We start from the raw sequence: 16,644 nt of genomic DNA on the forward strand, positions 1-16,644 counted from the left end.
GTAGTGATAGGAAATTAATATACTTACGATGCATCTAGAGTTGGAAATATTGCAGACAGCAATTTTATGCAAAATTTTTCAAGGGAAATATTTTATTACAAACTTCATTACTGAGACTGTCCACCCCTTCAATTTGGAGAGAGCTTCTGAAAGTTATCATGATTGGGAAGTTTAATGGGATGGGCCAAAAATAGATAAATACTCTGTTTTGCTTTTTAATCCACGTTTAGACAAGTTCGTTTATCTTGGGCACGGTCAATGCCTTACTGTAAAGTTTATCTCTGTACAGCAGAAGTGAGAGGAGAACCAATGAGCTGAAAGATAACTCAATCAATCTGCTTCCTCCGTCTTTGCTTCAGTGCTTCATACAGGAAATCTATTGCTGTGTCAAGTTCCAGAGAAGAGTTTCATCTGTTCCAAGTTACTAATCAGTCAAAAACACATAGAGTTGAAGGAAGGGGCCAGGAGGGAAGGAGTGTCCGGCTGCTGATGGACTAAGAGGATTCAGCACGGAGAAGTCAGCCAGAGAGAGCCTCACCATGCCCACAGCTCCTTTTTCACCTATGTGGAGGAGAAGGGCTGAGTGAAGGGCGGAAAAGAAGAGAACAGAAATGCCCTGCTCTTGGAGAACTTCTGACCTGCAGTTACTACTGATGTTGACTGTCTTCTTAGTGGCTGGTAAGTCTGAATTGTCTTTGGAAGAGTGACAAGAGAATGACTGGTGAAAAACCTGGTCTCAGATTTTCCGCAGCTTTCTTTGCTTTTCTTATGGTGCAGTACAAGATAAATACACTCACAGATATGGGGCATAGGGCTGCTCCCAGATTTATTTCGCTTTATTATCCTTATTTTCTTCGTTGTTGTACTTATTTTACTTTGTATCCTACTACAGTGCACTCATTTCTATGATTTACCTCATTGCCCGTTTTCTTATTTTCCCCTCCCTTTTTTTTTGAATGAATACATTAAATACTTTCTAGTAGCAATCCAAGTCATCTGGGTCCTCTTTGTCTTCTCTTTTTTTAAAAAAAAAAAAATTAAAATAATAATTTAAACCCATTTAAGCCCATATTGTTAATGTAAATTAGGAAATTTTATTGCTTTCTAGCACTTTCTATGACCAGGTGCTTTTTAAGACATAATATACTCAGAGTTTGGTGGTGCATCTGCAATGTATGTCTGTGCTTAGCATTAAGATGTGCAGGCTGTAAAAGACACGTTCTGTGCTAGAGGACATGCTCTTCAATGTGTAGGTTGCTGAAGGTGTTGTAGAGGACTTGGGACTATTGTGGGGGTGTCCTGGTTTCACTATAGCGGGTTGGTAGGAGTTGATTGGGAGGGAGCTTTTAGGTTTCGCTTTTAGTAAAGGGAGTAGTGGCAAGGAAACAGTGTAGTTAATTTAAAATTTTGTAATTTGGTAATTGAAAGAAGAAAAGGTTTTTTTATTTTTTTTCTCATATGAGCGACTTCAAAGTATTGCCTATCTTCCAGCAAAAACCTCTGTTTTCCACATGATAATCTTACTGGTGAACACACACAAAAAAACCATACTGTACTACTGTACCTTCCTGTGCAGAATTTTCACATACTTTTTCTCCTTTGATCTGCAAAGGAACTCAGCGAAACAGGTATGAGAAGCATTTCTCCATTTTACAAAGATAGAAACTGAAGCTTAGAGAGGTGAAATGATTTGTCCAACACTAATAGTATGTGGCAGAGTCACACCATATACTATTAGTGGGTGCAACTATAAGCATCACTAAACATTTGACTAGGCAATTTTCCTCAATATTTAGCCATATACTTTTCACACCACTATTTATAGCACCACTGGAAAAAAAAAGTTAAGCCAATATTGGTTGTAAATTTAGTGGGATATTTACTTATAAAAAAATTCAGTGATCTGAATTTTTCAATAATTGAGATCTTATTGGAGTAAGCTAGTACAAAAACCTGTGCAGAACCCAACTTGTCAGAGAAGCCATTTGCATGATGACAGATGGTTACTACATTTAGTATAGTGAACACATTATAGGATACATAAATGCCAAATCACTATGTGGTACACCTGAAACTAATATGATATTGTATGTCAACTATACATGAAGTAATAAACATTTCATTCCCCTTAAAAGATTAAAACATAATTGATAATTTTGAATTTTAATAGTAAAGGTTTGAGTTTTAAAACTATTTCTAAGCACAACTAGGGATACTACATATATCAAATACTTGAAGTCTGTGCTTCAATAATTATAAACTTATCAAAATGTTTAGAATCAAGATATGGAAAGCAAGATCTGTGCAGTGATTTGGCATAATAGATTCACCATGAAATAATTTAGAATAATGAGAAGCAAACCACCTGGAGCATGAATTTGCCTTTATTTCTGGTACTACTTTAATAGCTTTGTATGTTCTAACAAAACTCACATAAGGGTCACAATCAGTTAATCATTTCCAGGAAGAAACAATATTGTTCACTCATGAACATTGCGCAAACAGATTTGAAGTTATTTTTAGGTAGAGTTTATATGCCTTCTCTGTTCAAAAAACCTAGAAATACTGCCAAACATAAATAACTCACTTTAATATACAACATAAATTCAGCTAATGACTTCAATGTAAAACATAGCACTTAAAAAATCTATTTACTTTCATCTTTACTAATTTGCTTATAAATTCAAGCAACATGGCAGTGGGTAGACAAAGTTTATTCAGAAAATACCTGAGGGGAAAGATTAAAACATCGTAAATGGTCCAAACCTGCAACTTTGTCTGGTCTCCTTTCTTTGTATTCCCTTCACCCCACACCACTTCTTCCTCCTTATTTTAGCAAGTTATCTTCTAGTTTTTTTTCTTGTGTTCAAATTATATTTTGCTATTCCAATTAATACAATTCGACCTTTTATAAAAGTCACCGATGCTGAGATTATGTGTGAATTACTGAAAAGAAATTTTCCCCTTTTCTTACTTGGGCTAAGTTTGACCATTTATTATTATGTTCCACTAGGGGGCAGGCAGTAACAAGAAAAAGAGTTATAATCAAGACAGGACTGATAGCTTCAGCAGGTTTGCAAAAATGGAACAAGCGATTAAAAGCAATTGTGAAATCATATACTACTTAAAAAAAAAAGCAATTGTGCAAAAGAAGGGTTTTTTTTCTCATTAATTTCAGTTCTATCTTCCTTTCTTGGCCTGTGATAGTTGCAAATTTACATATTTTTAGGTATGTTTTCTCTAAACATCCATGCTTAAACAATTAATAAATTAATCAAAAGCCATTGTTAAGAAGACTGAGTGTGTATGGAGGGTGTGTGTTATCTGTGAATAGTGCCTAAAAGTTATTAGCAGACTAAATTAGAGAAATCAAGCTAAGATGACATTTTAAGAGAACTTTTTTAAAAAATCTTTATTGTTGAGAGTATTACAGATGTCCCCTTTCCCCACCCCGCCCCTCATTGCCTCCCTCCTCCTGCTTCCTGCCCTGGTATAGGCCTCCGCCACCTTATTTTCTGTGTCCATAGGTAATACATAGATGCATATACCTTCTTTGGTTAATCTCTTCCTGTCCTCCTTTCTGCCTTCTGTGTTTATTTTTATTATTTCTTAAATTTTATTGATTTCTAGAAAGAGACAGACAAAAGGAGAGGGAGAAATATTAATTTGTTGTTTCATTTATTTATGCATTCATTGGTTGATTCTTGTATGTGCCCTGATTGGGGCTCAAACCCACAGCCTTGGCATAATGGGATGCTGTTCTAACCAACTGAGCTACTCGGGCAGGGCAAGAAATTGTCCATGAATCTAGTAAAACATGAGAGGAATTACAGTGGGATGGAGTTGTCAAAGACTTTGTGGAGGAGATGGGTCTTGAGCTGGACCTTCAATGATGGGTTTGGGTCGATGTGGAAAGGTAGAGATAGAAATAAGGAGGAGCAGATGTGCAGTATGGGAAAAAAAAGCAAGTTGTTTTGGGAAGAGAAAGAACTCTTGCCTGATGGAATGGAGATTGTGTGTGAAATGATCAGAGACAATAAGGCTGAATTTCAGGAGTCTTTGATAACTAAATAGAGGAACTTGGATACTATGCAGTAAGTATTGAGGAGCCATCTGTTGTTTTGTGAACAGGAAAATAATATAATAAAGCGATAGTTTTAGAGAATAATGTGGCAGCAGTGTCCCCTTCAGTGGGAGTGGCTTTTGGTAAAAGACTAATTTTGCAGAAGGAGTCAAGAGCTCCTACTCTTGGGTTTTTATTTTAGAAAGTCCTGTGTTTCTGCTGTGAGACATTGGTGGCTGAGAAGAGAAGTTTCTTTGCAGAAGAAGATGTTAAATTCAATGCAGGGAGGAAGGAGAACTAGGAGGAAAATTCATGTATGTACCTGGAAATATAACACAATCTAGGATTTGTGAATCATTCATGGAGTGGAGGATCTCACAAAGGGAGTCTTCATAGAGATAAAAATGGTAGAATAGGCACTATATATTTTTGTATTTGGGTCCTAGGAGCAATAATTATTTCTTTCCTCTCAATAACAGAGAGCAAGATCTGAGAAGAGAAGGCAAGGCAATTTTTAACCTTAAATAAGAAGAGGAAAACTTTTTTAAAAAATCCTTACTTGAGAATATTTTTCCATTGATTTTTTGAGAGAGTGGAAGAAAGAGGGAAAGACAGAGAGAAATATGGATGTGAGAGAAGCATATTGATTGGTTGCCTCCTGCATACGTCCTGACCAGGGCCTGGTCTGGAATAGAACCCAGGACCCTTCAGTCCGCAGGCCAGTGCTCTATCCACTGAGCAAAACAAGCTAGGGCAGAAAACTCTTGAAATTGAGGAGTTAGATGAAAAGATAAATATAGAGATTCTAATAAGTTGAGAATAGAAATAAGGAGATGAGACAGTTCCACACTCTCACAGTAGATAAGTGCCTCCCAATAACTCATAAGTGTTTCAGTTAATGTTGCTAGTCAATAAAATAACTCAGTTGTCATTTGATTTTATGTTTTATATAAAAAATCAGATTGCACAGTGACTAAAATTCAGTAATCATTGATATACTTTTCCTCCTTGTTTTCAGTGACACACATTTGGTAACTTCTGATTAGGATTAGGGAGATCGGTGGTTATGAAATAGCTTTGCATGTTCTAACAAAACTCACCTAAGGGTCACAATCAGTTAACTGTTTGCAGGAAGAAACAACATTGTTCATGCATGAACATTGAGCAAACAATTTAGAAGTGTGGTTTTTTTTTTTGTTTTGTTTTTTTTTTTTTTTTTTAGCTATTTCATATGCCTTGTCTGTTCAAAAAGCCTTGAAACAATCTGAACAACACAATCCTATGTGTGTTCATGGAAAGCAGTCTAGAAAAGTACTAGAAACTAAGCTGAAAGGGTTTAGAAGCAAATAATTTTCTTTAAAAATAGCTGCTCCTTTGAGTTGTTGCTGCTGTTGCAGGCTCTCTACGAATCAAAATCTGAGATAGAGTTTTGAGTAGAGAATGTTTATTAGGGAGGACAGTTGGAAGAAACACCTGGAAGGGCAAGTTTGCAGAGGGAGAAGTCCATTTTCAATCTCAATCCTTGACACCTTATCTGATCCCCACCCATGGGAAACTGTTGAGTTAGAATGATCTTAGAGAGGCCCCCCATTTCATCAACGTGGCTGGACCTTTATATCTTCATCTCAGTCAGTCATTAAATGTGCGGTACCCTGAGAAGGGTCTGACTTGGGCAGAATAATTGAGTTGATCTCTGAAGATGCTGATAACTGAAGGCTGTCTGCTGAGAGTGCTCCCAGCAGTAACAGCAAAGAGTCATTCCTTCAAGATTCTGAGTGCACACACTATGTCCACCAGAGCTGCTATTTCCATGTTCTTCATTGCTTCCTGAGTTTCTGACTTTGTCTGGTGTTATTTCTCTTCAGCCTAAGTAATTTCTTTTATCATTATTAGTAGTGTAGGCTTGCTTGTGAGGAATTCTTTTAGTTTCCTTTTGTCTAAATATGCCTCATTCTTGAAGCATATTTTTGCTGGATATAGAATTCTGGCTTGACTTTTATTTTTCAGCATCTTAAAAATGTTCTTTCACCATTTCTGATAAGAAGTCAGGAGACATTCAAATTATTGTTTCCCTGGCTATAATCTGTCATTTTTCTCTGGCTGCTTTCAACATTTTCTCTTTATTGTTGTTTTTAGTACATGTTATATGTCTATGTATGGTTATTTTCATATTTATCCTGCTTGGAGATTACTGAGATATTTGAATCTGTATATTTATGCTTTTCGGCACATTTTGCAAAATTTTCAATTGCTATTGTTTCAAATAAATTTTCTGCAAACTATGTCTCTTTTGTTCTTCTAGAACTCAAATTGCACATATGTTCAAAGAACTTTTGCTATTTCATCACTGGTCTCTGTGGCTACTATGTTTTTTAATCTCCCTTTTCTCTCTTTTATTCAGATTGGATAATTTTTATTGATATATTTCAAGTTTGCCAACGATTTTCTGTCTCATCTCCATTCATCTGCTAGGCCCATTCAGGGAATATTTTATTTTCGATATTGTATTTTCAATTTTAGAATTTCCATTTATTTTTTAACTAGTTTATTTTTTCCTGTTGTGATTTTTCTGTGTTTTCATTCATTGTGAGTATATTTTCCTTTACATCACTGAGCATAGTTTAATATCTGATTTAAGGTCCTTGTTTGATTAATCCCAACATCTGGATCACCTTAAGTTTGGTTTCCCTTTAATGGTTTTTTCTCCCAAGAAAGAATGAGCCACATTTCCCTAGTTCTCTGTATATTGAGCAATTTTATTTGGATATTGAATATTGCATCATAGAGACTCTGGATTTTGTCATATTGCTTTGTTAACTCCACCCCCTCCTCCAGAAAACATTTAACTTGGTTGGACTCAAATGGCTAAGTCTTCCTCTTGGATGTGCTTTTACCTTTAGCTAGTTGGCTTCAGGTGTTTCCTGCCACGTGTGACGTAGAGTCAGCAAGAGAGATGTTGGTAGAATTTGGAACTCTTTCACACAGAATTTGGAACTCTTTCTTTCTCTCTCTGCCTCTCTCAATTTCCAGAGACCAAGGTTGCTCCAAAATTTGTCCTTTTATTCTTCAGAAAACTGTGGGTTTTCTATTAGAGCTTTAAAAAGTTCAGTGTGGTTCCAATTGCAGCCTTTCTTGAGACTAAAAGTGGTAAAAATGGGAAAAAATGGGAACCCACACCCTCAACCCTGAACCACTTCCTTCTTCCAATAATTGACATTCTTCAAGACTCTTCTTGCTTTTTCCACTCTCCAGTGGCTTTAGATAGTTGTTTTTATATTTTTCCAGAACTTATAGTTATATGTGAGAGCTTATTTTGCTATAAAAGAAGTGCAACTTTCTTCAAATTCATGTATTTTTAAAATCATTGTGCTTTTTAAAAAATATTTTTATTGATTTCAGAGAGGAAGGGAGAAGGAAAGAGATAGAAACATCAATGATGAGAGAGAATCATTGATTGGCTGCCTTCTGCACATCCCTGACTGGGGATTGAGCTCACAACACAGGTATGGGCCCTTGATCTGGAATCGAACCTGGGACCCTTCAGTCTGTAGGCTGACACTCTATCCACTGAGCCAAAGCAGCTAGGGCTAATATCATTGTGCTTTTGTCAACTGATATTGATTTGGCTGGTTATACTGTTTTTGGACATTGAGATTGAATGTGTTATATTATTAAATGCCCTTTTGCTTTTTAAATTTCATTCATACATTGAATATCTTGGTATTTTTCACTTCCTCAACAAAATCACACTCCTCTTTTCCCCAATTTCTAGATTCTTATGTATGTTTTTGTTGGCTTTAAAAGTATGTCATGAGATATAATTGTGTCATCTTTAACAAATTGCTTACTCTCTTTAGACAGTAATAGCCTCATTTGTGAAATGAAGGAAATGTGTGAAACTATGGAGAAGTATAGAGCTTTCATAAAAGAAGAAGTTTAGAAACCTTCAAATTAATCCTTTCATTTTATACATAGACAAATAAAGCCCGAGAGTGTTCAAGGAATTGTTAAAGATATTACCAAACTTTTATTGGATGAGCTGAGCTTGAAACTCCTTCATAGCACCAAAAAATAGCAAGGAAAAGACGTGTGGCAAGTACATGTGGGAAAATCTATGACTTTTAGATCTGATGCAACTAAAATGTCAGAAGGCATTGGAATAGAAAAAAAGAGACAAATGTACTACTCTTTGTAATATTTTAAACAATAAAAAAAAGTAATATAAAAAAAGAAAGGACAGCTACAGAGTTGAGATTCCTGTTTAGGAAAAACAAGTCAAAGTTAAAATTTGGGTCAGTTGTTCTGTTAGTCAATAAGTAAGGGAGTGTCTGTCATGTGTCAGACACTGTGCTTCATACTAGGATACTTGAACAAGACAGACACAGGTCCTGCTCTCATGGAGCGTAGAATCTTCTAGGAAAGATACATAATAAATCATTGCAAATAATTAAATTATACATATTGTGTGAAGAGAAGTAGAGGATGACATAGAAATACATGATTGGCATATCTAATCTGCTCTGAGGGCTAAAGAAGACTTACCCATGGAAGTGTTGTTTAAGATGAAGACGAACAGAAACAGACAGCAAGATGAACATTCCAGATAGGTTAAACAGCTTGTATGAAGGACAGAAAGAGTTAAATTGTGATTAAAGTGGTAAAACAGGAGAAATCAACTGTGTAGAGGCCCAGGTGAAGTTCTGGGGGTGGGTAGAATAATGGAATACAGAATAATGAGAAAGAAGAGCAGGTGAGATTTTGGGGAAATGCTACACTGAGATGCCCGAGGAAACAGGCAGGCTTGCAGAGAAGGAGGCAAACAGGGAAAAGGAGAGGGTAGTGGTGGCCATGAAGGAAGGGGTTTTAGGAGAGGAAAGTGGTTAATAGCATCTGAATGTGCCCAGGAATCCAGGATCACAAAGCACTGAAGAAAGACTAAGTGACGATATCCCTTCAAAGTTGTGGTTTGAATTGGGAGGGTGTGGGAGCCACAAGATTGCTGGTATCAAGGAGAGAGTGGGTGGGGAGGAAATCGAGGCTGTGGGCACAGACCACTCGTTCTAGAAGCCTGGCAGCAAAGAATGGATTAAGGATAGCTAGAAGGAGAAAGCAGCATCTAATCCCCGCCCCACACCCCAATCAACATATGAGAAACCTGAATGTGTTCAAAGAGTATCATTTGAAAACATTCAACGATTCGGTAGAAGTGTTTTTCCAAACTGGGTATGTACATATGTAGCTTTAAATTGCTTAGTGATTTCTTTTTGTCCTTTCCATTTTGTTAATTTACCATGAAATACTATCTTTTCCCAAAGCTTTATCTACTACATAATATAAGAATATCTAAATATATGATGCATTTTGTAGTACTGACAAATATTTGAAAAAATATCCAAGTAGTACAACTTGGTAGATTCAAAATAATGAAATCTAGTTATTTTTATTCTCCAGAAAAATAATTCTATCTTATTCTTTATTAACTCCCTCCCCAAAGGTTGTTTTAAACCAGTAATTTAAAGCAGGTTGACAGACAGAGTTGCCTGTAGAGCCTAAAATATACTGTGGTGCCTGCTCAAGACTATTTAATTGGACTTTTCAGAGTATAGATTCTGGGCATCTTTGCAGATGATTCTAATGGAGCCAGGATTAAGAACACTGTCCTAGGTCTTTCTTTATCACCCAAACTGTCACTGTTGTTCCTTATATTCAGCACATGGCTGCTCACCCTCTGGTTTATCCATCATCCAGTGTAGGCATCTTTACCTCCCCCAGACAACAAGATTTCTTAGGGCAGAGATCTTGCCTACCATTCCCAAAGCTACCTGATGCTGAGTAGGTATACTCAGAAAATGTTTGTCAACCTAAACTTCTTCAAAATGTCTGTTGCGTCTCTAACCACTGTTTCCCTTCCTGCGCCTCTCTCAGAGACCGAGTATCAGTCTTTTCAAAAGCTAACATCCATTTTGCTCCCAGCACCTCTAGAATCCTGCTTTACCATTTAGCCTCTTCAGTTTTGTAATGCAGCGCACCCTCTTTCAATCTCCTGTGTTCTCTATTCTCAAATAACCCTCTCAGTCTTCATAGTTCCAGCTTTATCCCATCTCTTTCCGGTTTGACATGAAAGAAAAAAAACACATCAAATTATTCTCCAATACTTTCTAGGTCAAAATTCCTGAAAGAATAAGCCCACATTTGCTGACAATTGCTTCTGCTTGGGTCCTTGCAGTCTGGGGCTGCTCCTCTCTCTGTACTGACTCCACTCTTTCACGGCTCCGAAAGGTCTCTGACCACCTTCTTGTCAGCAAATCATAAAGCCTCCTAGTCCTTATTTTAAGGCTTTCCTGTCCTAAAATTTCCTCTTTCCTGGTGTAAGGAACTGCATTTACTTTCTATGTTTTTCATCGTTTTTGCTAACTTCATTTCCTCCAAAAGATTCCTAATTTTAAATGTTTTCAAGACTGGCTTTGTTTCCTCCCCCCTCTAATTTCCACATCAGAGAGCGCAATTTGGCAGCCCCTGGGCTAGATCTGGCTTGCAGACACTTTTAGTTGGCTCATGTCATATTTTTAAAAATTTGAACTAGTTTCTAATTTTTTTAAAAATTGGGAGATTTTACCCCAAAGCCTTGATTTAGGATTTTACCCCAAAGCCTTGTCTAGGATTGCTGTGAGGATTGGGTTAAATGATGTATATAAAACACTTAGCACTGTGTTTTAATTTTATAAACATTCAAAAAATGGTACCTTAATTATCATTTTGTGGTTTTCAAAGCACTTGCATAGATATTATTTCATAATATTTAATTAGCCCCTACAGATGGGCTTTTTGGTTGTTTACATTTTTTTTGGAATGAAAATCTATGCTGGAATTAATATCCTGTACATATATCTTTGCATATTTGATATGCATATATATTCACCATATATTCATTAAACACCTTGATCCTTGTTACCACTAATATATGTTTGTACAAAAAAAAATCTGTCTCCAACAATTAGTTTTGGGCTATGGGATAGTAATTCCCCAAAGAAACCCTTCAAAAAACAACAAAAGAAAACCCCACCAGAAAACAAAAGAGCAAAAAATCTAGCTTTACAATATGGCTTTTATTAGCTCTGTGTCCTAACAAACTGATACAGACTTTGTGATTATCCTCAGGGAAAAAAAATTAGGCCCAGCAATATGGTTTTTATTAGCACTGTGTAATAACCAACTGATACAGACTCTGTGATTATATTGTTTTGGAAAAGATCAAATTTGTTACTTATCACAATTCTTTTTGATTTCAAAATTTTATCCATTCATTGATCATTATTGAATGCTTGTGTTTTAGAACTTATTACTTTTCTTAAACATTTCTCCTTTTCAAAAACTAGCTGGGTGTTTTATTTCTCTATGTTGTATTGTTGTGCCCAGATTTCAAAGTTCCCAAGACCCCCAGGGAGCCAGTCAGTCCGATGCAAAAGCAAAGAGTCCTTTATTATGCAAGCCGGCCTGCGCTCCCCGTTCACCAGACCCACCGACACAGCGGAAAGTCTAGTGGCCGAGAGAGCGAGGCCTGATGGGACAGGGGGTTTTAAAGGGGGATGGAGTGAGGGCAGGAGAGGGCACTGTGGGCCCGGCTGATTGGCCAGGCGCGAGTCGGTACAGGATGTGGTCATAGTGATGGTGTGCACTTCCCTTGATCATCATTGGTTAATTCAGAGAAATCCTGGGTGTGGCTAGCAGCGGCTTCTTCCCGTGAGGAAGCACATGGCCCCATCCCAAAATGGAGGACCCAAGGCAAGATGGAGGGCGCACATGGTCCTGTCCCAAGATGGAGACCCCAAGGCAAGATGGAGGGCGCAGTCCTTGTCTGGCTCCTGCTGCTGCCGCTCGAACTCGCCACAAGGCAGGATGGCCCCCCACATGGGGCCCGGCGGTCGGCCCACGCAGGCCCCGGTCCCCCCCGACTGGGCCCCGAGGGCCGCATGGACCCTCGGCCTCAGCGCGGGCAAGCGGGGAGCCGACCACGGGGGAAGGGAGGAAAGAGCGAGGCGGTGAGGCCTTCCGCCCCCATGACCTCCCCTGTGGTCGGTCGCCGCCAGGCCCCCACCCCTCGGCCCGCCGCCGGCCACCGCGCAGCCGGTCCGGAGACTCGACCGCTCCGGGGAGGCCAGGCCCTACGGCGGGCGCGGAGGGATTTCAGAGCCAGGCGGTCAGACTCCTCCCCCCGCACCGCCCGGAGAGGCGGGCGGTGCGCCTTTCATTCCCCCCTTGTCTTGGAACTTCCGGCTCAATCATGAGACGGGCTGCAATTCTATTCCACCAAAACTATCAACTGAACTATCCCTATAAGGCTAACAAATGGTCCGGTGGAAGTGAAAGAAACCATTTTAGATTTAATAACTTCTATTGAAATAGGATCTTTCTTCTTAGAATTCCTCCATGGTTATCATAAAAAAACAAATCAAGATTTAGTATTATTTGCCTTGAAGAGGCTCAAGCATTCCTGTTTGTTAGGCTAGGTTTAAATTTAGAGTCTGTTGAACTAAGCCTCCGTTTTTCTGGGCACCATTTTCAGCTGGACCAAGTCTCTTCTGTTATTTGGTTCCTGGTCTGGGCTGGGCATGGGAAGCAAGAAGCAGCCACGGGGACAGGAGACCTTCCTCAGAAGGGGCGAGTGTTCAAGCCCGTGCACCATTGGGGGGGGGTGAGGATCTGTGCCCCACCTTTGTTGCACCCCAAGTTTTCTCCTACTGGCCCCCAGCTGTGCCTGTCTTAGGTCGTCCCACCCTGTGGGATCTTACCCGTCGTTGACTACCAGCTATCTCTGGGCCAAGTAGGGTGATGTGAGGTTCAGTTCTGTCTCCTTGATAGCCTATGTCCCTCTGGCCTCCATGCCCAGCAACTGCCTTGGGTTCCCCTCGCCTGCTGGCGGGGTCCCGGCATTGATCACATCTCTTGGGGAGTCCAGGTTTCGTCTACAGAGAGGCCCCAGCTTACGCCACTGGGCAAGAGACAGATCCACGGTACCAGCTTTTCATAAACCCAGCTTGAACGGAGAGCTCAGACAACAGCTGTAGACAATTGGGATCCTTTTGGCAATACAGAATGCTTAAGTGCCTTCTCAGGAGGGAATAAATCCCTTCACATATCGCCAGATTCTGGAGGAATTACATAAGGAGAAGAACATACTGATCTACTCTAAGATTTTCTGACTTTCCTTGCTACTTCCTTTTCATAGATTTAAAACAAAACAGTAACTGTTGGCATAAAACCTTCTACCTATGCATAACTATCCCCCTAACCTTCTATTCTAAACAGGCTTCTTTTTTTTTTTTTTTTTTTTAGCTTTACTACCCCTGACATGGGCATGGTGACTCAGGCCTGCAAGGCAGTATATAGGCTGCCAGCTGTTAGCTGTCTCTCAACAGAGTCCAAAACCTGATGGGCACCCTTTCCTGCCCAGTTGGGCACCTGCCCCCTTGCCAGCTAGACACCCTTTACTTTTGGGGGCCACCCCACACAGCTCCCTTCCAGGACAGCCAACATACATTCGAAACCTGCAAAAGAATCAAAGGTTAATATAACATATCAATACAATGAAACATCATGGCTGCTTTAGGCAGCCGAATCTTCTGCTACTAAACATGTGACCCCATAAATTGTCCTTGTCTCTTTGGAGCCTTGTCCATGAAGATGCAGGCATTATCTACGTGTATTACACAGTATTGTGGGGGCTCCTGGTGACAGGAGTGATCGCGAGCCATGTTACCGGCATCAGGCAGGTCGAGCACGCCGTAGCTTGAGCTTGAGCGGGTTGCATTGATCTCGATCGATGCTCCATTTGGTGATGAAGTCTTTCCGGGTCATGGATGGATCCGCTGACCGCACGTGAGTGTGGTGGACCCAGGTCGCGATGCCATCTACCTTGAGAGCGGTGGGGGTGGTCAGCACCACAGTGTAGGGACCTTTCCAACGTGGTTCTAGGGTCTCCCGGCGGTGCCTTCTGACGTAGACCCAATCTCCTGGTCTGTGCTGATGAGGAGTTGGGGTTGGGCTGGCTTCATAGATGGCGCGGAGGCGTGGCCAAATGTCCTCATGTGCCTTCTGGAGCCCTCTCAAAGAAAGAGATAGTTCTTGATTTTCAAATTCAGTGACAAGGTCAGCTTTAAGGTTAGGAATGATAGGGGGTGGCCTGCCAAACATGATTTCATAGGGAGTAAAGCCCAGGGTGTAAGGGGAGTTCCTTACCCGGTAAAGGGCATATGGTAGGAGAGCCACCCAGTCCCCACCAGTCTCCATGGTTAATTTGGTAAGGGTCTCTTTTAGAGTTCTGTTCATTCTTTCTACCTGACCTGAACTCTGGGGTCTATAAGCACAATGTAATTTCCAATTTGCCCCAATAGCCCTGGTTACTACCTGTGTTACCTGTGAAATAAAGGCTGGCCCGTTGTCGGACCCTATCATAGCAGGAAAACCATACCTGGGTAAGATGTCTTCGAGCAGCTTCTTGGCCACCGTCTGAGCTGTTTCATGCTTGGTTGGGTATGCCTCTACCCAGCCAGAGAAGGTATCTACAAATACTAAAAGATATTTATAACCATACTTCCCTGGTTTAATTTCAGTGAAGTCGACTTCCCATTGTGCTCCCGGTTTGGTGCCTCTGAGCCTGGTCCCTCTTTCATTTGATCCAGCTCTTGTGTTTGTGAGTTGACAGGTCTTGCAGGCAGATACAACCTGATCTATCTTGGTATCCTGCTGGTGAATCTTGATCCCAGCATGTCGAATTAAGTCCTTCATTTTCCGGGTCCCCAGGTGAATAGACCGGTGCATATGTTCTAATACCGTGTCCCCGAGCCGGTCTGGTAGTATGAGTTCCCCTTCTGGTGTATGCCACCATCCCTTTATTTCATGGGCTCTGGGGAGCTTTCTGATGCGTTGCAATTCTTCCTGGGAGTATTTGGGCTGGCCTGGTAAGACTGGGTCCCCTGGGTCTGGGAGTTGTAAGGCCATGGTAGGGACCGAGGTAAGGGCTACTGCCTTCGCAGCCTGGTCAGCCTTTTGGTTACCTCTTGCTACCGGGTCATCAGCTTTCTGGTGCCCTTGGCAGTGGATTATGGCTAACTTGGCAGGAAGCCATAAGGCTGCAAGCAGATCGAGAATCTCTTGCTTATTTTTTATTGTCCGTCCCTCTGCCGTCAGCAGCCCTCTCTCCTGATAGATTGCTCCGTGGACATGAGCTGTAGCAAATGCATAACGGCTGTCTGTGTAAACGTTAAGCCGCTTTCCAGCCCCCAGCGTCAGTGCCTTAGTAAGGGCGATGAGTTCTGCTCGCTGGGCTGACGTCCCGGAGGGCAGGGCCTCCGCCCACACAGTGTCCGTTTCAGTGACCACCGCTGCACCCGCGTACCTGCACCCGTCCCGCACGAAGCTGCTCCCATCCGTGAACCAGGTGGCCTCTGCATCAGGGAGGGGCTGGTCGGTCAAGTCCTTCCGGAGTCCATGCACCTGCTCTAGGATTCCCGCACAGTCGTGTAGTGGGGCATCTAAGTCAGGGTCGGGCAGCAAAGTAGCAGGATTGAGGGCCGCACTGGGGTGGAACCGTACTCTTGGAGGGTTGAGTAGGAGGCTCTGGTAATGGGTTATACGAGCGTTACTCATCCATCTGTCAGGAGGCTGCTTCAGGACTCCCTCAATGGCATGTGGGGTTGTAATCCAGATTTCCTGCCCCAGGGTCAGTTTGTCGGCGTCTTTGACTAAGAGCGCTGTTGCCGCGATAATTCTCAGGCATGGTGGCCAGCCGGCAGCTACAGGATCTAACTTCTTGGACAAATAAGCCACTGGGCGGCTCCAGGGGCCTAAAGCTTGAGTCAAGACCCCTTTCGCTATCCCTTTGTGTTCATCCACAAAGAGGTGAAAGGGCTTTGTAATATCTGGCAGGCCCAGGGCTGGGGCACCTAGAAGGGCCTTCTTTAACTGCCTAAAGGCAGCTTCATCTTTCTCAGTCCAGTCAAACGCCTTTCCCTCTTTGGTAGCTTCATATAGGGGCCTGGCGATTTCGGCAAAACCCGGTATCCAGAGGCGGCAGTAGCCGGCCGATCCTAGGAATTCCCTTACTTCTCTTCGGGAGGTGGGAGTAGGGATTTTCAAAACAGTCTCTTTCCTGGCATCCGATAACCGCCGCTGCCCGCCCTCCAGGATGTATCCCAGGTAACTCACCCTTTCTCGACATAACTGAGCCTTCCTCGCGGATGCCCGGTACCCTAAGGCCCCCAGGGTGGCCAATAGATCTTGGGTCCCCCGCTCACAGTCCTTGGCTGTGTCTGCAGCAATCAAGATGTCATCTACGTACTGGAGGAGGGTGAGGTTGGGGTGTTCCCTTCTGTACTCACCCAGGTCCTCGTGCAGCGCCTCGTCGAAGATGGTGGGCGAGTTTTTGAACCCCTGGGGTAGGCGTGTCCAAGTCAGCTGTCCACTGAAGCCCTCCTCTGGGTCATGCCACTCAAAGGCGAACAGGGACTGACTTTGAGGTGCTAGGGGTAGACTGAAGAAGGCATCTTTCAGATCTAATACCGTGTACCAGGCTTTAGAGGGTG

General features: G+C 41.7%; 1 protein-coding gene across 1 annotated transcript in view; it reads left to right on the forward strand.

Annotated features, from left to right (window-relative positions):
* Positions 1–336: 336 nt before the first annotated feature.
* LOC132229610 (cell surface glycoprotein CD200 receptor 1-like) overlaps positions 337–16,644 on the forward strand; it is a 151,797-nt gene continuing 135,489 nt past the window's right edge. Inside the window, exon 1 of the mRNA XM_059686167.1 lies at positions 337–678. Coding sequence (XP_059542150.1) covers positions 612–678 — 67 coding nt within the window. The 5' untranslated portion in view covers positions 337–611. The remainder of the gene's footprint in view (positions 679–16,644) is intronic.

The sequence above is a fragment of the Myotis daubentonii genome, chromosome 3 (assembly GCF_963259705.1).
Source record: "Myotis daubentonii chromosome 3, mMyoDau2.1, whole genome shotgun sequence".
Taxonomy (NCBI): Eukaryota; Metazoa; Chordata; class Mammalia; order Chiroptera; family Vespertilionidae; genus Myotis; species Myotis daubentonii.